The sequence below is a fragment of the Netta rufina genome, assembly GCF_964035555.1.
Source record: "Netta rufina genome assembly, chromosome: 2".
Lineage (NCBI taxonomy): Eukaryota > Metazoa > Chordata > Aves > Anseriformes > Anatidae > Netta > Netta rufina.
Window position 1 is genome coordinate 20,256,348 of NC_140124.1, and position 21,008 is coordinate 20,277,355.

Consider the following 21,008-nt stretch of genomic DNA (forward strand, 5'->3'; position numbering starts at 1 on the left):
TAGCCTTCAATTGTCTTAAAGAGATAACTAAAAGTAAAATAGTTCTACCATATCAATTTTTCAGTAACAGATTACTGCTATTATTGATTCAACACCTCTGAAAATCAGGAATGGAGGAACATGCATATTTAAAGAGCATCTGACACTGGCTGCCTATGGGCCAACATTATTTGGTGTTCTGTCAGGGTACTATTATGGTGCCTGTACTTACTAATATAAACTTGTTTCATTGAAACCACAATTTGGCTTCAGGAAAATCTACTGAAAACCAATGGTTCTCTTGATTAATACTAGCTGTAATGCATTTTTGCTGTAATATAATGTATTTTTGTTGTAAACTAGCAAAATAATCACAGATTACCACCATTCACAGAAACAGTTGTTGAGCAACGGAATTATGTGGGAATAATGCTATTAAAACAATTCTGGTAGAGGCATGTTTAGACTCTTTACCCATGTTGTTTTTCTCATCTGGAACTTCTTAACGTAGCTTAATAAAAATATAAAAAAAAATGCAAGATGAAACACTACACAGATTTTCTGGTAATTAGAGTCACTTCACTTTGCAGATAGTGTCATGTGACAGAAATTGACAGAAATACTTGTTGAAGAAGTTGACAAATACTAAAACTGGAAGACAGGTAAATAACTACATATTCATCAAATGCAACATTATGTACTAGTAGTAAAACAAAGTGCATGTCAGAAATATTTTTACAGAAAGAAACATTCAAACTAGAATAAAGATTTGCATATATCATAAATTTTACAAAATATGTAAACCTAAGAAAAGTCTTTTTAGTGTTGTTTAACAATGGAGTTCTGATGACAGTCTGCTTGCTACTTACATGTCTTGCACTGAATTTCTGTGCGACTATTCTCACAAACTATTTCCACAAATCAAACCAATTTTTACCTGAATTCATCTGAGGAGCTTTTATAAGCTGAAAATTCACAGAAATGTTCAGATCGTTCACTTAATGAACATCACACAAATGTGTAAAAGCAGTTGCCTAGTATCACTGGTTCCCAAGTACTCAAAAGCAATCCATGCCACCTTAGGCAGATCACATCTACCATACTTTTGAACCAAATTTCTTCTAAGATCTGATCTGTTCAGTGAAATCGGGACATGCCAGCCTTCTTCACACTACACTGAGTTCACAACATGCAACAGACGGTACTGAAACTTTCTATTTTCCTCATAGCAGGGTAATCTCATGTCATGAGACTTATGCCTCCCAATATCAAAGACAGTTTAAAACTGATGTAGAGGGAGTAGGATGAGTTGAGAGAGACATAGGTACTTGCAACTTCAGTATCAACCCCATCTGTAGGCTGTCTTAAAGATGATCTGCATCAACCTCATCTGTGCTATACCTCTATCAAGGTTCTCTTTAGGAGAACATGCCTGTACTCGGCCTGTGGAAGCTGGTTCAAATTCAGCTCTATCCATTTGCACCCTGTTAGGGAATCATCAAAAACTGTACCTAGCAAATTTGCTCAAATCACAGAATGGCCAAGGTTGTAAGGGACCTCTGAAGCTCATCTAGTCCAACCCCTCCTGCCAAGCAGGATCACCTAGAGCACATTGTGCAGGATGTCATCCAGGTGGGTTTTGAATATCTCCAGAGGAGACTCTACAACCTCTCTGGGCAACCCGTTCCAGTACTCTGTCACCTTCACAGTAAAGAAGTGCCCTCTCATATTCAGGCAGAACTTCCTGTGCTTCAGTTTATGCCTGTTGCTTCTTGTCCTGTCACTGGGCACAACTGAAAAGAGATTGGCTCCCTCAACACCCTCCCCTCAGATATTTATATCAATTAATGATGTGAGATATGTTCATCTAATTCGTGTCAGTATGGAACAGTGCTAGGGCCGCATGGTATGATGAATGTGACCTTCTGTCTTACATACCGTTGTACAACCACAAGTCTAAGAAAAACAGAGTGGTTAATGTATATAATTCTTGTATCTTGCAAAGGAATGTTTTAATTCGTGTCAATAGAGAGCTTGAAGGGAAATGTATTTGTAGGTTTTTCCTTGAAGTCTCTGATATCTGGGGGTCTGGGGGGTTTCAGAATAACTGCTAACTATTATGAGTATTGCATGGGACACTATGCAAGTCTCTGATATCTGGCCAGGAGATTAAGGAGACGGGGAGAGCTGAAGAACAACTAAAAGACAAAGCTTGCAGGGGATGTTGCACAAGTCTCTGACATACAGCCAAGTTGAACAAAGGAGAAGGACAAGAAGGAGGAAGACTATGAGCCTTCAGCATGAGAGACCCCCAAAGGGACCACCGGAGACTGATATGCATGCTCCAGTAGGAGGGTTTGGATTCCGGAAACTAATTATAATAACCCTGTTTTTTTTTAGAAGTAGTAATGAATATGTATTAGCCTAGGAGCGTAAAAATCAGCTGCTTGATGTAACTGGTGTGCGCCTTCGTGGAGCAGAGACTCCCGGCGCACCCAGTGCTGTTTGCTTACCTCTATTCTTTTAATATATTGTAAACTTTGATTATAGTCCTATTTTGAAGACTAAGCCATTTATTACAATGAGGTCACCCCTCAGTCTTCTCTTTTCCAGGCTAAACAGGCCTAGTTCTCTCAGCCTGTCCGACAGGTGCTCCAGTCCTCTGTCATCTTAGTGACCATTCTCTGAACTCCCTCCAGTAGACACATGGTCAGCCTGCTGTCCGTCAGGACTTCCAGGTCTCTCTCTGCAGAGCTGCTCTCCAGCAGGTCAGCCCCCACCCTGTAGTGGTGCTTGGGGTTATTCCTCCTTAGGTGTAGGACCCTGCACTTGCCCTTGCTGAGCTTCATGAGGTTCCTCTCAGCCCATCTCTCCAGCCTACCAAGGTCCCTCTGAATGGCAGCACAGCCCTCTGGGGTATCAGCCACTCCTCCAAGCTTTGTGTCATCAACAAACTTGCTGAGGGTGCACTCGGTTCCATTGTCCAGGTCGTTGATTAATAATTTGAACAACACTGAACCCAGCACTGACTCTTGGGGGACAGCACTAGCTAGCTACAGGCCTCCAAATGTGTTAATGGAAACAGCACACCTGGAAAGTAAACTTACTCTCTGATGGCTACAAAATCTCAAATGGTTCTGGACACAGTACATTAAAACAAAGCATTAAGGAAATCACACTTGATTTCCTTAATTAAATGATACCTTCGATTACTGTTGCCAAAATTATGTGAGCCCAAGATGGCATTTAATAACAACATTTTCTCTTTTTTTCATTTCACTAAAATGTATGTATGAATTTGATGTCCAGAATTTAAAGTATGAAGAACATCTGGCCTGGATACGTTTTTCATTTTCATTTTTATACAGATAATTTTTCTGAACAAATTGCTTCTTCCCTACTATGAATAAAGAGACATATTCTGGATACTGTATCTTATAGAATAACTTAAGTTGACACTTAAATTTTACATTATTTGGCTGGTTATTTAGTTTTATTTACTTAGTACATCAGCTCAAAAGAAACAATGATGGAGAAAACCACACTGGGAATTATCAAGCAAATAAAATTACACTTGAATTAACAAACTGAAATTAGCTAAGTGATTTGTTGTGCAGCTAATCATCCTTAATGAAATCAGCTTACACTTGTTTCTCAGCCTCCAAACCATTAGCATTACCACACACTACTTACTGGGAATTTGCTGGATCCTGTGCACAACCACAAATGCATCTGAGAGTCCCACTTTCACTGGGTGGTTGGTTGAACTTATTTGTGTCACAGCAACAGGAATCTGGAAGACAAAACAGAAAGATGTGCCTGAACTACTGAACTCAAAAAATTCAGACTCAAATTACAGCATTGGCAGAATGAACATTTAGCCAGTGTAACTTTAAAGTCCTAAATAAGTATGTAATACAATACACCATAATATGAGTAAAGACTTAATAAAGATTATTATTATTATTATTATTATTATTATTATTATTATTATTATTATTATTATTATTATTATTATTATTATTATTATTATTATTTTATCCCAGTCTGCTTTGCATCTTATATAACAACATTTACATCAAAACTCAGAGGTGAAACAACTGATAGTAATGACATGGAGAAGGGCAGAAATTTTCAGTAATTTATTCCCCCAGTTGAAGATGTGGAAGACATGGAGGAGGAGGCAATACTTGTCTACCATTAAACACACAAACTGAAAGTTCAGCTTGGGATAAGCACTTAAAAACTTGTCTCAGGTAACTTGCACTGAAAACTGTTTTACAACCTATTTAAAGGTATTTCTGGCCTCATGAAAATCATATTTAACATGTCTTGGAGTAGCTGGGAAATTTTCTTTGTCACCGAAATTTTGGAAAATGCCAGATACTCACTTGTCAGTATTTGGAGAAATAAAAATTAAAACTAAAATAAATAAGGGACTTAGATAGCTATAGAGCAGTCCAGCTTTGCAGAACAGAAATACTGATGCCAGGCAATATAGTTTTATGAAAATAGGTGTTACCAAATTTGATTTAATTCTTTGGGGATGACTGCAGGATGGCTGATCAGTGTATAGCTGTAATAGCTATATAATTTTGTAAGGTGTTTAACATAGTTACAAGTAACATTTATACAATATTACTGTAGTTAACTAGACTGATCACAAAGCAGCCACACTGAAGAATCAGCTCAGATTGACAGCATGTCTTTACAGTATATCGTGCTTCTCTTGGCATAGTATCCAAGAGTTTTATTAAAGATTGAGAAGGAAACATACATTTACTGCTTAGCAGTTCTGCAGGTGACACTGGCAGAGTAGAAATAATGAAATGCCTGGATCAAGTAACCGAGTTAGACCTTGTAAAAATTGCGAAGTTATAACCTGGAGAACAGAATGCAAGGTAGAGGTTTGAGGACCATCTTCTGGAAAGCAACAATTCCGGAAGGACTCTAGGGATTATAGTGGGTAAGCAACTCCAGCTTTTGGAGGAGTAATCACAGCAAGAAACCTAATTGATGTGATAATTGATTACATAATCTGCGAAATATAGCCCAAAAGTGGGTTTGTCATTTTACATCTGCACATTAGATCATTACTGAAATGCTACACAGACTTTTGGAGGGTCTATTTCTTAAAAAGATTCAGAAAACTTAAGAGAAGGAAGATGAAAATGTCATAAGAAATAATTTAAATCTTTTGCAGTTCTCAATTGCTATTAACAGAACTAAAGAACTTGATTTGGCTTCTTGAAAAGAAAATGGAAAGTAATTATCATAAACAATTACTGCCATGGGGAGAAATAACTAAAGAAATTTTTCTGTTAGCACAGAAAGATGTAATCAGAAACTGGAAACTGCACACCTGAAGATACCTTCAAAGTAGAGTAAGGTACGTATGCATATGACCGAACATTTTTAACCACTGGGATAAAGTACTAAGGGAAATTATGATTCTCTATCCACTGCTGCTTTCAAATCACAGCTGGATATATTATTTTTCAAAGCTGGTCTTCAGTTAACCTTAACCAGAAATTACTAGTCTGAAGACAGATGAAACTGGATCAAGTGTAAGAGACTGAGATACAAGGTGCTAGCTTAGCTAATCTAATAGTATGCTATGGGTTTATCTACATGAAACTAGCAAAGTTATACTGTTTGCCAGTGTTTTTCACATAGAAGAAAAATTCTAAACTAAAAAACTGCTTAAACATTCAGTGAATGAGGATTCAGTGTTGTGTGTTTGTCAGTTAATGGTATGATCTCTGGTATTCGAGTTAAACATTATCTTGTTTCTCTTTTCCTTGTTCACAAAGTATCATTTAGCTCTGATTACAATGACATCAGTCTCATAAAAGTTAAATTTGAGATTATTAACAGAAAAAGTGAGTTCTGATGAATTAAAACTGTCACAATTTTCAAATTATTTTACTGTCTCCATGGTCTGTGAAGTTGTACTGTTTTGGTTACATTTATATGGAGTTTCTTACATACACAATCTGCAAGAAGCAGCTTGGTAATACTGCCATTTTTACATCAATTTAAACTTGGCTTCTATCAGCTATTAGATAAACTTGTGTCAGTTCAGCTCTGATGCAATTGTTGAGGAATATCAGATAAGAAGGTTGAAAGCCATATTTTCAAAGTCCTCAAAATAAAAGACTGACTGCATTCAGTAACAAGTCTATAAACTTTCTCCAGCATGAAAGTATAAACAAAATAAGAGATTTTTTCACAGTCTTGGAATACTGTAGAAAAATGTTTATATTAACAATTAGAGAAACTATCATGAAAGATTTTGAGAAGGAGGATATTCCTATTAAAGCTATTGAAAATCAAGTCAAAAAAAGCACCGATGAGAAGAATACAATGGCTATTTCTCTTTGAAGTTAGTAAGAAACACAGCAGATGAAGAAAGGAGTTAGTTTTACAGACACAAAATGTAGTCAGAATTCATGTTCAAGGTGTGTAACCAATAAAGTGTGCTGGCAAAATGGCAATAATTTTAAAAAGCAGTTCAAAATTTGGATGTGTGGATATACAGGAAAGTGTTTGTGCAAGACAAGGAGGTCTCATAAGTTAATACAGAAGAGAAATACAAAGTAGAAGGTAATCCATAACCCAAGAAAAAAAACTTGAAAAACTACAGCATAATTAATCATATGTATTTGCAAATGCAGATTTATCTTTATAGTGTTGGGGAAATAAGCTATTGTACAGAACAAAATACTTCAGTCTATCAGGAATGAGTGTACTGAGTGGCAGTTTATAGGTGAAATCTTTTGAACAAGATGTCAAGATAAAATAGGCTTTTACCATATGATGCCCTATTAGGAAACACACCCTTTTAGCAGAAGGCTTATAGTAATCGACAAAAATATTTATTGAAAACTACAGCAATACACAGGTAGCAAGCAGATAGCTAGTGTTCTGAATTCCTCATATGAATGACAAGATATGTCATGACAGGATGACATGTTAAATAGTTGAACAAGGAGTTTTATGGCATTACATTTGGAGGATGGATTTTAGCTAGAATCATTCCAAAACGTGTTAGTTCTACCATGGATAATATGTACTCTTGTACTGTACAAGCCACTAGCTTCCCAAATCCATGCTAGCAACAGGGCCATTGACATATATATTTCTGATTATATACTTAGCACTAGAGAGAAAAATATTTAGAATTCATGCTGAATTGCATTATTTCCTAGGAATAGTAATCTAGGGAGTATTTTCCAACAGAAAGCTCTCAAATTTTATTCTTTTCCACTTCATCTGTGACTAGTCAGAATCTTACTCTCCAAAAAAAGATTAAATAAACAACCTCTGACCTTATTCTGGCTATGGTAAACAGGGTGCAATTACTGCACTATAGTCAAAGATAAGGGCTAGAGTATTCTGCAAAATAATAATTAGAAATGCAATACTACTTAGTATCACAGGAGATAGACTTGTGGAGCAACTCCCTGCACAGCCTGAAAGACAGGTACCTGGGTGAGACACCCCAAATGGGGGTGGACCCCCTGCCCTGTTGCTGTCAGGCAGAGGCAGGGGACCTAGGAGTTGAGGAGCAATGGAAGCTGCTCGACATCGCAGGCGATGCCCCCCTCTACCAGCCTCACCTTCCCAGGTGCCCTTATGCAACAGGTTTAAGGCCCTGGAGCTTGACAGACCGGTAGCTGAGGACAAGGTAGTAAGTCTACCCAGGAGGATGTTTAGGGCGAGGAATTCAACTCCACGCCTCAGGAATTCTTTCTGTCTCCACCAGGACAGAAAGAAGGGTGATTGTTGTGGGCGACTCCCTTCTCAGGGAAACAGAGGGACCTATTTGTCAGCCTGACCCTACCATTAGGGAAGTCTGCTGCCTACCAGGGGTCAGGGTCAGGGACATTGCCAGAAAGCTTCCCAACCTGGTTTGCCCCTCTGACTATTATCCTCTTTTAATAGTCCAGACTGGCAGTGATGACATTGAAGAGAGAAGCCTGAAGACCATCAAACGGGACTTTAGGGGACTGGGACGGTTAGTGGATGGAGCGGGAGTACAGGTGGTGTTTTCGTCCATCCCTGTGGTGGCAGGAAGGGGTACAGAGAGGATACGGAAAGCCCACCTGATAAACACGTGGCTCAGAGGCTGGTGCCAACACAGAATTATTATTTTTTTTGACCATGGGGCACTTTACTTGGCACCCCGCCTGATGGCCGCAGACGGGTCCCTATCTTTAAGAGGAAAACGGATCCTAGGCCAGGAGCTGGCGGGGCTCAATGAGAGGGCTTTAAACTAGGTAAGAAGGGGGACAGGGCTGAAACAAGGCTTGTTAGAGCTGTGACAGGGGTAACAATGGCAAGGCTGGGAGAGAAGGCAATGGCCCAGCTGAAGTGCATCTACACTAATGCACGCAGCATGGGTAACGAACAGGAGGAGCTGGAAGCCATCATGCGGCAGGCAGGCTACGACTTGGTTGCCATCATGGAAATGTGGTGGGACCACTCTCATGACTGGAGTGCTGCAATGTCTGGCTGTAGGCTCTTCAGAAGGGACAGGCAGCATGGAATGGGTGGTGGTGTGGCTCTCTGTATCAGAGAGAGTTCTGATGTCATGGAACTTGAGGCTGGGAATGATAAGGTTGATTCCCTATGGGTTAGGATCAGCGGGAAGGCCAACAAGGGAAGCATCCTTGTGGGGGTCTGTTATAGACCGCCAAACCAGGATGAGGAGACTGATGAGGAGTTCTACAGGCAGCTGACAAAAGTTGTGAAATCGTCAGCTCTTGTTCTTGTGGGGGACTTCAACTTCCCAGATATATCCTGGAAGCACAACACAGCCCAGAGAAAGCAGTCTAGGAGGTTTCTGGAGAGCGTAGAAGAAAGCTTCCTGATGCAGCTGGTTAGTGAGCCTACCAGGGGTGGTGCCCCGCTAGAACTTCTCTTCACAAACAGAGAAGGACTGGTGGGAGATGTGGTAGTTGGAAACTGTCTTGGGCAGAGTGACCATGAAATGGTAGAGTTCTCCATTCTTGGAGAAGCCAGGAAGGGGACCAGTAAAACCGCTGTATTGGACTTCTGGAGGACTGACTTTGAACTGTTCAGGACACTGGTTGGTAGAGCCCCTTGGGAGGCAGTTCTGAAGGGCAGAGGAGTCCAGGAAGGCTGGGCGCTCTTCAAGAAGGAAATCTTAATGGCGCAGAAGCAGTCTGTCCCCACGTGCCCAAAGACGAGCCGGTGGGGAAGAAGACCGGCCTGGCTGAACAGAGAATTGTGGCTTGAGCTTAGGAGTAAAAAGAGGGTTTACAATCTTTGGAAAAGAGGGCAGGCCACTTAGGAGGACTATAAGGATGTTGCGAGGCAGTGCAGGGACAAAATTAGAAAGACCAAAGCTCATCTGGAGCTCAATCTGGCTACTGCCGTCAAAGACAACAAAAAATGCTTTTACAAATACGTTAATGCAAAACGGAGGACTAAGGAGAATCTCCAGCCTTTACTGGATGCGGGGGGGGAGCTTAGTTACAAAAGATGAGGAAAAGGCAGAGGTGCTTAATGCCTTCTTTGCCTCAGTCTTTAGCGGCAAAACCAGTTGCTCTCTGGATACCCAGTACCTTGAACTGGTGGAAGGGGATGGGGAGCAGAATGTGGCCCTCACTATCCATGAGGAAATGGTTGGCGACCTGCTACAGCATTTGGATATACACAAGTCAATGGGGCCAGATGGGATCCACCCGAGGATACTGAGAGAACTGGTGGAGGAGCTGGCCAAGCCACTTATCGTCATTTATCAACAGTCCTGGCTATCGGGGGTGGTCCCACTCGACTGGCGGCTAGCAAACGTGATGCCCATCTACAAAAAGGGCCAGAGGGCAGACCCAGGAAACTATAGGCCTGTCAGTTTGACCTCAGTGTCAGGGAAACTCATGGAGCAGAGTATCTTGAGTGTCATCACGTGGCACTTACAGAGCAACCAGGTGATCAGGCCCAGTCAGCATGGGTTTACGAAAGGCAGGTCCTGCTTGACGAACCTGATCTCCTTCTATGACAAAGTGATGCGCTTGGTGGATGAGGGAAAGGCTGTGGATGTGGTCTACCTTGACTTCAGCAAGGCTTTTGACACCGTTTCCGACAGCATTCTCCTCAAGAAGCTGGCTGCTTGTGGCTTGGACTGGCGCATGCTTTGTTGGGTTAAAAACTGGCTGGATAGCTGGACCCAAAGAGTCTTGGTGAATGGAGACAAATCTAGTTGGAGGCTGGTCACTAGTGGCGTTCCCCAGGGCTTGGTATTGGAGCCAGTCCTCTTTAATGTCTTTATTGATGATCTGGATGAGGGCATCGAGTGCACCTTCAGTAAGTTCGCATATGACACCAAGTCAGGTGCATGTGTCGATCTGCTCAAGGGCAGGAAGGCTCTACAGGAGGATCTGGATAGGCTGGACTGATGGGCCGAGGTCAACTGTATGAAGTTCAACAAGGCCAAGTGCCGGGTCCTGCACCTGGGGCGCAATAACCCCAAGCAGAGCTACAGGCTGGGAGATGAGTGGTTGGAAAGCTGCCTGGCAGAGAAGGACCTGGGCGTATTGGTGGATAGTCAGCTGAATATGAGCCAGCAGTGTGCTCAGGTGGCCAAGAAGGCCAACAGCATCCTGGCTTGTATAAGAAGCAGTGTGGCCAGCAGGTCTAGGGAAGTGATTGTCCCCCTGTACTCGGCTCTGATGAGGCCACACCTTGAGTACTGTGTTCAGTTTTGGGCCCCTCACTACAAGAAGGACATGGAGGTGCTCGAAAGAGTTCAGAGAAGGGCGACGAAGCTGGTGAGGGGCCTGGAGAACAAGTCCTATGAGGAGCGGCTGCAGGAGCTGGGCTTATTCAGCCTGGAGAAAAGGAGGCTCAGGGGCGACCTTATCGCTCTCTACAGGTACCTTAAAGGAGGCTGTAGTGAGGTGGGAGTTGGTCTATTCTCCCACATACCTGGTGACAGGACGAGGGGGAATGGGCTAAAGTTGCACCAGGGGTGTTTTAGGTTGGATATTAGGAAGAACTTCTTTACTGAGAGGGTTGTTAGGCATTGGAACAGGTTGCCCAGGGAAGTGGTGGAATCACCATCCCTGGAGGTCTTTAAAAGACGTTTAGATGTTGAACTTAGCGATATGGTTTAGTGGAGGACTTGTTAGTGTTAGGTCAGAGGTTGGACTCAATGATCTTGAGGTCTCTTCCAACCTAGACGATTCTGTGATTATAAGGCGTTTTCATTGACAGTTTCCTCAACAGATATTAACTAAAGACCAAACTGCATGAAACTTAATTTGGGATTTTAAGTTTCATAAACAGAACACCTCACAAAATAAAGATCCCACTTCCATGCTAATATTTTTGATAATAACAGAGCAAAGAAACACCAAGAATATAGAATGCAGGTAGAATATTCATCCAGACTATGGAATATTTTAGTTTTCAGGAAACAAACAGGTTTCTGAAACTCTGAAAATGCAGTATTTTCCATCACACATAGGAGGAACATCAGTGCTATTGTTAATCAGGTGCATTCACTTCTGCTTCCTCTTAAAGTAGAAGGAAACTCTACCTCATGTCTCTTAGAATTATTTTTTACTTCACATTTTTGGGAAACTTGAATAGGAATTTCACCTTTTATAAAAGTTTCTGGATGACTACATAAATAAAGAGTCATTCCTATTTAAATGAACAAAGAAAGCCTTCAAGCCAATGAAATTCAGGAAAAAAAAATATCCTAAAACCATTAACTAAGTACCAAAGCCTCCACCTAATTTGCCCTGAATTAATAACAGAGAAAAAAATACAAACAAATCTTACACTAAGGAACATTATCTTTAAGCACTTAGAAGTAAAGACTATAATGAATAGTTCAAAAAGACAAAAAGCTTGTGAGAATCAAACTTCTTTGAAATCTAGAACATAAGAAATGAGTATTCACTACTAAAACACATAAAAGTATTCATTTGCAGAATATATATATATACATATATTTTCTATTGGATGGATTCCTCTGTAATTTAAGTATTTTATGTAGCAGAGGTGCACCACTAATTTTTTTTTTTTTTCTGCCAGATGACGTTTCCTGACATACTGATCACTTGACAGAACTCTGACTAATGATACTTTGTTAGTTTTATTTAAAATGGAATATGTGTGCATGGCTCCTTAATAAATTTTAAATAAACAAACATTTGACTTGCCATTTTTTCCTTCTGACAAAGAACACACAAAAAAACAGTATTTGGTACATAAAAAGTGCTTAGATATTCCCACTGTAATTCAGTGCTGACATTCATTCTGATTTTACTCTGATATTATATGACATTCTGATATTAATACTGAATTGAATCCAATCTCAACATACAAGAAGAATATCAGAAAAACAGATTAGAAAACATGAGTTATGCTTTTTATTAGGTCTAGATTCATCTGTTTAGAGCATATAAGAGTTAGACAAAACACCAAAGTCTCATTGTACATTTCAGATAAAATGCACAATAAAACTTGGCTACACCTTTTCTCCTTCTCCTACGCGTTACCTTTTCTGAGACGTTTCCAGATTTCTCTATTCTGGCAGCTCAGCTCCCTTTCTAAATTTTTATTTCTTTTAGAATTTATTATTAATTTCAGACAATAACCATTCATTTCAAATTGCTTCCTATTATGCAAACTACAGAATGCAGGAGATTAGGCAGAAGAGCTCTGCAGACCCCATCCAAGACCCCATTCAGCAGACCCCATCCAAGATTCTGCTTTGGTGATCAGCATCAGCTTTATGAAGTAGCGAACTTGATGTGGATGCTGAGAGGAAATGAAGAAGTGCATCTCAAATTTGAATAAATCATAAGTAAAAGGTAAAATCTAAGTAAAGTTCTATAGACATAAAAATTCCTATCTATGGTTCCCTTAAATGTATAATCAAATGTATAATCAAAGTTACGTTTTAAAGATGAATTCTTCAGGATAAAATTCTGGTGTCACTCATACAGAGTGGGATGCTCTATAATGTTACTGGAAACCTGTCTGTTGCATAACTTACATTGGTGTTTCAGTTTGAAAACATTCAATGTCAATGAAGACCTCACAGGATAATCATACATCAATGTCATTTTTTGATGAAACGTGTTGCTAAAATGAAGTAGCACCAAAAAGGTGGTAGAAATCTCTTCCAATTTTTACTCATGCTAGTGAGGACTCATATAAGTAATCTTACTGGAGTTAATGGGGCTCCTGACAACATGACCAGCAAGAGAAATGGTTCTAGAAGGAAGGACTCGCTCAGAAAGCAATGGATTCAACACTGAACATAAACCAATTTCTAGCCAGAAATATAAGACTACAGGCAAATTTCAATTTACAAGTGACTCATTTTATTCTACTTGGACAACTTGTGTCTGGATCAATGATTGGAAATTTTGTTCTGTTTTCCTCACTTAAGTGAAAAGCTAAGGTAATTTTAATAAACTAAGGTACACTGCAAATCATGTGGTCTTCTGGAAATCTCATTCTCCAAAGCCATTCTCTAAGCAATTCCTAATGGAATAGGTATATTTGTAGCACCCTGAGATTTTACAAAATATTTTTGTCAAAAATATTTGCAGACCACAAATACATAACTATTGTCACTTTTGAAAAGTTTCTTTGTATTGTGCCGGAGATTTCAAAGATTCAGCAGTGGAGAAAAAACAACAACAACAACAAATCACAAATTACCATGTTTCTAAATTCCAATTCCTTCTGTTTCAAAAGGAATGAAAAGGGCATTAATAACACTGCTCCCCAGAAAGCAGTGCAGCTCTGGAGGTAGCTCCCAGTAGAAACAGTGAGACCAAGCAGCCCAGCCAGTGTTGACATCGAATTTGCTAGGTTTATCCATAGACCACATGGCCTAACTGCATGCAACTTACATGAAAGTAATGAGGTGGCTCATCTCTTTCTGCCCTCCTAAATGAATAACATTTTCTATGGCCTGGCATTCCACATCATCATTTACACTTATGCAAATTGAACACAAAATACTATCAATTTACAGGAATAGCTTATATCACCCATTTTTGATCCATTTTGTAGAGGGCTGGTCAGTGGCAGAAAGGGCCGAGTATCTGATAGCTAAGAACAACATTTTTCTGATGTCACTATTTTGATGTCAGAATTCATATTCATTTATAGTGCTAAATAGTTCTTAGCAAATTCATCTTAAAATTGAAAATAGATGTAGTGTCACTCCCCACTTTTCTGGGCCTTAAAGGTAGGACTTTTTCTGTAGTCATTAATATATATATTAATATTAATTATATATAGAGAGAGTCAGAATCATAAAATCATATATTTCCCTTTACAAAGGTTTCAAGAACAGGAGATAAAAATCCTTTGTGCACACTCATTTGATAATGTACAGGCTCCATTGTAGTAATCAGAAGGTGGTTTTTCTGAAGCTGGAATCAAAATTTTAATAAAGTGCATTTCCATAGATTAAGACTACTACCCTGTACATAACATTCAGGAACAATCTTAGAGCCAGAGAAGACCGTGCATCAGCACTTCTTTTATAAGATAAGGGAAGCTAGATACATGGGCATACCATAAGTTTCTTGTGTCTACAGAAATAATACAGTAAGAGTATTCTGCAGCTGTCCTGTTTTCAAGGTGAAAAGACATTTGTCTTAAGGTATGAGTGTTGCCAGTAGAACCCAGACCTTCACTAGTTTTTTAATGAAAGGGAGAGTGCTACTGCTTCATTCAGGTGTATGGCTTTGACACAGGCTTGAAAATTGAGCCTGAAGGCACACAACCCACGTGTGGTAGATAGAGAAGAAAACACAGATTTCTTCAAGTTTGGAAAATCTCAGTGATAAAATATATCACTGATAACAATTATTTATATAAGGAGAATAACAAAGAGATGTGCACATTCAAGAAAAAGTCACGCTCTCCAGGCCAAAATGAGATTAAAATAAGCAGAAAGTGAAAGAAAGTGTTTCTTGTCCCTGTGGACTTAACTTTATCTACCTTTTGATGCTCATTTGCATGAAATTGACTTGGAGGTATAGCCTCAGCAGTAGTCTAGCAACAAGAAAAAAGGTTCATCTAAAGTATTGAAATAAACAACTGAAACTCTGAAAGACAGAAAACGCACAGGGTCCCAATAGAGACAGCAATATATTGGTGCTATGAAGACCAGCCAAATGACCTCAGTCTAACCATTAGAGATACAGACAAATATTTTTTATCAAAAATATAGAGACTTTGAAGTACTTCAGTTGCCAAGAAATGGAAGATGCAGAAGCAAGGTAACCTTTAATATTAACCATTGATGCTAGAGTCTTTTTAAATAGGCTCAAATTAGATAAACTAACTGAGAAAATTGCCCTACCTTTCAAAGTCAAAGAGAATTTACTAAACAATCAACACTTACAACCATACAAAAAAGACCAGCTGAAACCTAGCAGTACATATTTGAGACATGTTGATGGTTTTCAAGTCCATAACATGAACATCACTTTCACAATAAAACATCATTTTCAACAAAATAGGGATCTTATAAGCAATCTGTGAAAATGGTCTTATACAGCTGAATTTTCAAAATATCTGCCAAAAATGGAGGGAAATTCCTAACAAGTATAAAGTGATTTGTCTACTTAAATGACAACTTTCAGACCCAACTTACTTCTTTGTAGCCGAAAATGATACGCCCATCATTGAGAAGGGTGGCCTGAAAAGTGAAACTGCCCAGGTTGTAATTATCCTGCAGATGGACATGGTCCCACTGGACAACTAGTGCTGTGCCTGTGAACCCCAGAGTGGGGGTAGAGAGGCAAAGGGAAGAAAAAATGTGAGAAAAATATTAACTGACTGTAGGAAAAGTACTTAACTGCAGTTACTTGAAACAAAAACAGTGATTTGTCTCTTTCAGCAACTTTCAGCCCAGCATCTTGAAGTGCTAAAGATATTACACACAAATGTTGCTGTTGAAATGTTCTTAAAGGTAGACATCATAGTGCCAAAATATATGTCAAATAACTACCTCAACTACCCACACAAAAGTCTGCTAAAGCAAGAGGGGTCAGGTGACTTGTTTGGAGTTGCACAAAGAGTCAACGATCACTAACGGTAGAATCCAACATTCACAGGTGTGCTGCTGCAACCACAGTGGCTTTTCTTAAACTACATATATAAATATATATACACACACATACATACAACCTGATGGCTTTGAAAGGTGACGTGTTAATAGCTTTGCCTGTCTTGTGAAAGTTATTATTTGAGTAATACAGATTCTTCCATTAACTACACATTAATATAAATAGCATTAATTTTTTTTCTGCATGGTACAAGTCCTCACTGAGGTTCTGCAAGTTGAAAAAATATTAGATGCTCGTAATAAATAAATTTAGTTTAAATTAAAACCACTAAGAATTCATAGACGGGGTAAATATTGAGTCTGCTGTGCAGAGATTTAGTTGCAAGAGACTTGTTAATATTCATAGGAGTTCTCTGGCTGAATATCCACTTATTGCACTAAAAATGTACCCCAAGTGACTTGCATACCCTATGAGCATGTTTTACAGATGTTGAGGATTACAGACACCTTCAGGCAGTTTGGCTGAAAGACACTTATCACCAAAACTGTGTATACTGAAAATGTCTTTTTCGTCTCTAGGACTATATCCCTTCCCCAACATGTTTCTTTCTTTTGCATTAATGGGAGTTATGTGCTTTGATTCACAACACTTTAATTTCATTTCTTGCTGGAGTGTTCATGGTGGGTCAGTATGCTTCTAGCTCAATGCATTTTTGATATATTCTTGAAATATCTTTTGTCACAGATATTCAGTTATTCTTATGAGCATATCTTGTCAGGGGATGTCACAGAACTATAAGCATGCAAATTTTTGGTGCATACTGCAGTAAATCTGTTGCATCATTCGATCACGTGTCTTTCTTAAGTATAATATATGCTCATTAATTTTGCACACGGTGCATTTTTCTTTATCTGGCTACATTTATTAACAGTTTTCTGAATATTCAGTTGATTATATTCAATTTCATTTTAAATAAATTTAAAGAGACTTTTACAATTATCATAGCAAAAATAACCAGAAACTTTTATAGTCAGTCCATAAGCACATCTCAGAATCCCAAACTAAAGTTGATGTCAGCTTCTTCCAAAACACTACGTCCTCATTCCCAGGGCTCTTTGTGTAGGTTTGAGTGTAGGTTCCTTGTAATTAGCTCCATGAATAAGACTTGAATGGGTCATCACGCTATGTGTTTGCCCACTACAGATGCAGCCCTAAATTTGCCAGGGGATCAGACAAGGAAGAAAAAGAAATAAGGACCTGAACATACAATTCATTCAGTTGCTTTTTGTTTGGGGTAAGGTAGCAAATTCTTTGTCCTAAAGTACATGGGGTCCAATAGATCATCATGCCTTATGCATAAGGAGGGATGCAAGATCTCCCCCCGGAAAAAAAAATAAAAATAAAAAAAATAAATCAAATTGGTCATGAAACTGATGCGATACAAGCTGATAAACCTGATATGAAAGAGTGGAAGTCAAGAATACAATGAAAATTAGCAGTGACTTTCCCAGAGCACTCAGATTCTGTCAGTAAAGATGACAAATGTCAGGCCATAATGTCAGGTAATATATTAAATGAAAATAATCATTTTTTCTGTTTGAAAATTCCCTATGTGAGCAGGAGGATTTTGTCATGTAACTCTACTTTATTGAATTCTTAACAAACAAATGCTGCAAGTAATGACTAGATGGTAAGGAAAAGTTATGATTGGGTGCAAAAGTTATATTTTGATTACTGATCTGAAACATAAAAATTCACATACCTGGTTGGAGATATGATGGCGATATTATTGGACATGGTCATTATTTTTGCATTCAAAGGATGATACAGGCTTATCAAGGAAGATTAAAACAATCATAGATTTCAGGATTCTAAATTTCATGATTTCTAAATTTTAAATTCAAAATACGCAGTTACTGCCATTGTATTCGATCACTAAAGAGACTTTTGCAATTATTGTAGCAAATTATTTTCTCTTACCTGAGGTAAGGCAGCAGATGATATTTAATCACATCAGTTATGTTTTCAAAATACTGATTATAACTGAGTTTATAAAACAAATTCCCACAGATTTACGACCTTTGAAATATTTTATGGAGCTTCAAGTATAACACTGCAGCACAGCAGTTTGCCCTTTAACCTTTTTTTTTTTTTTTTTACATGGGACTGTTGAGAACTCATGGTATAGATGAGCATATTGGATTCCAGGCTTGGGACTCCATGCACACTTAGTCACTGACAGGTTTATTAACTTTATACCTGCCCTACTCCAGTGTATTCTTGGTATTGCATTCCATGAAGGACATTTATTTCCACTTTAGCCAGTAGGTGGACAGTATATATATATTTTCAAGTTCAAAAGAACTTGCACTTTTATAGAAGATATGTTTGTCCTTTTAAAATTGGTAAAATAAATTCTTAGTTTGAGTTTATGTACTTTAACATATAGAAGGGATCTACTCAATTAGGAAAAAGCATTCATGACCCTTTAACCATGTTCTAAATTAAGAAAGGTTTATGGATGTCTAGGAACATTCTTTATACAGTTTGTGAGTATCAAAAAAAAAAAACAAAAAACAAACAAACAAAAAAAAACATTTAAAAAATCTTCAATTTTTCTTTCAAAAATAATTATTTAGGAAAATATGAAGAACCAAGGGACACAGACACATTTATTTATGAAGGACTACTACATACCATTATCAAAGTATCTGACTGTTGAATTTCTTGACACACTGGGGTCAAAATTAGCCATTAAGGGTGCAATATATTGTGTAGCTGTTAACATTCGATGTACAACTTCTCCAGTATATATGAAACCTACAATAAAGAAAAAATATTGAGACCATTTCAGTAACTTCTGAAAAGATTTAATAGAATGGCAGGTTTAACTAGGCATTGCCAGGTCATCTGAGAGAACTTAATCCCACCACCAGTTTTATAGTGAGCTAGAATTGAAGGACGATTGCAGTGAGGCCTGTCAGAAGAACAAGATCCAGGATGAACAATGGAACAATTAGTTCAAGAAGCCAGTTTTCATACAGAAAGAAAAACAGACCCAAGGAATAACAGTTCTAGTTATGAACAAAATGCAGATATATGGCATTATCAAAGTGAACCGTGCATATTCCAGTGTTTTCCATCCTTTCTGGCAACCTGTATTTTTGTCATTCATTTATTTATTGCAAATCATTACCTCTTCAGGAATTAGGCTAACCCTTTTTAATATTTGTAGAGACACAGATTAAGAGACTGTTTCATACAACAAGAGGTGACAACCTTTTAAAAAAAAATCAGATGAAGAGTGGAAAAGGTAGTGTTTTTTTTTCTTATTTTTTTCATTGTTATAAGGCAAGCCACTATTCTGGTACATTCTTTGCAGTGTTAGATCTCATTAGTTTTTCCTATTTACCCACTAATCCACAACAGTCTTCAGATTAATAGTGTGTCATGTACTGCTTCCATCAGCAGTGCTCGCTCAAAAGCTCTTACTAGTTTGGCACAAGAGTTCTTTGAAGAACAGTCACCTGCGTATTTTAATGGCAGGAAAACCCTGCCATTTTATACAATTTATGGTCTAAAAACAAACCTGCATTGCTTAGGCTCGTCAACTCCAACTAACTATAGGGACTAACTTTTTAAAAGCCCAAACTAGAGCCTGACTTAAAAACTTCCATTACACTTTAGTAAATCTTTTCTTAAGTTCTGTTTTAGCCTTTGCCTTGCTGGTCAAATCTGACAAACTTTAAGTTGATCAGAGCTACAAACAGAACTTCAAAACTAAACTTTGCATATTGCATCTTATCAGCTCTTAAACTGTTTACCAGATGGTGTTGAGCTGCTTGCTTTACCTCCTTCTACTGATTGAATGAATTGTATTCAAACTGCAGATATCATAACAACAACAAAAATATTCAAGTTGGCTGAACACTTTTTAACAAAAAAAAAATGTATTTGGAAAATGTTTCATAGAAATTCAGTACTTTACTAGCAAAGTGATAGCACTCACTGCAACACTATTTATGTTTGTGTTTTCTTTTCCTTCTTCAAATATAAGTCTCCTCTCTTCCATAATCCTTTTTACTGTGAAGCCCAAGAAGGTCTTTCTTCTAAAATGTAGTGTCAATGCAATACAGCACATGTTGAAAAAGCATAAAAATCTATTCCTTAAACATGATATTCCTTCTCTTATGAAATTCCAGAACTACGTGGTATACCTGGAATTACTCTTAAGGTAGAAATACCATGTTTAGTCACCTGCAGTTGTATGATATTTAAAAACCTCAATGTGCAACCCCACTATCTTAATTAAAAGTTTCTTTTCCAAACTTTCTTTTCTCCATCCTAACCACTGGGAGGTGAAACAGACTTGTTAAATGGTTTGCTTAGTATGATACAGAAAATCTCTGAGAGCAATTAAAAGCTTCTGGAGTGCTTTAGGCAGCCTTCTGCACCCATCCTCTTCTGAAACATTTTTCTAAATGCTTGCAACCTGTTTATGGAACTAGTCCTGGAAGTGATAAGATGCTATAAACAAACAAACAAATATGAAGATAGCTCTTTGGAATAATTTTCCTGCATGGCTACAGCTTAAGCTCAAGTACCATGCAATCAACTCAAGTGGAAATGATAGGAACCCCAAGAAAAGGAAAGCAGGCATGGGGAAAATACAATCAAGTATTCTTTTGAAAAAAATCTGTATTAGCAAGATGATCAGTTAGGCACCTAGCTACCTTTGCTTCATTTAAAGCACACCTATGTATTCAAAGAACATGGTATTTTAATATCTGGCCACATCCTGGAAAGCTGAATTAATTCCTAGAACTAAACTGCATTTTTTTTTCTTAAGATTCTTTTAACTAAATACATAAATACCAATTTTTCTCTTTTGCCAATTGATGGTGACAGAGAAACATCAATTAAAATATAAAGCTGTCCAAACATAATTAC

At 38.2% G+C, this 21,008-nt stretch overlaps 1 protein-coding gene across 1 annotated transcript in view; it reads right to left on the reverse strand.

The window, feature by feature from the left end:
• Positions 1-21,008, reverse strand: part of PLXDC2 (plexin domain containing 2) — a gene marked incomplete at its 5' end in the record, with an annotated part of 263,041 nt that overhangs the window by 49,412 nt on the left and 192,621 nt on the right. Inside the window, 3 exons of the mRNA XM_084283262.1 lie at positions 3,673-3,772; positions 15,644-15,762; positions 18,756-18,878. Of these exons, the coding sequence (XP_084139388.1) occupies positions 3,673-3,772; positions 15,644-15,762; positions 18,756-18,878 (342 nt within the window). The remainder of the gene's footprint in view (positions 1-3,672; positions 3,773-15,643; positions 15,763-18,755; positions 18,879-21,008) is intronic.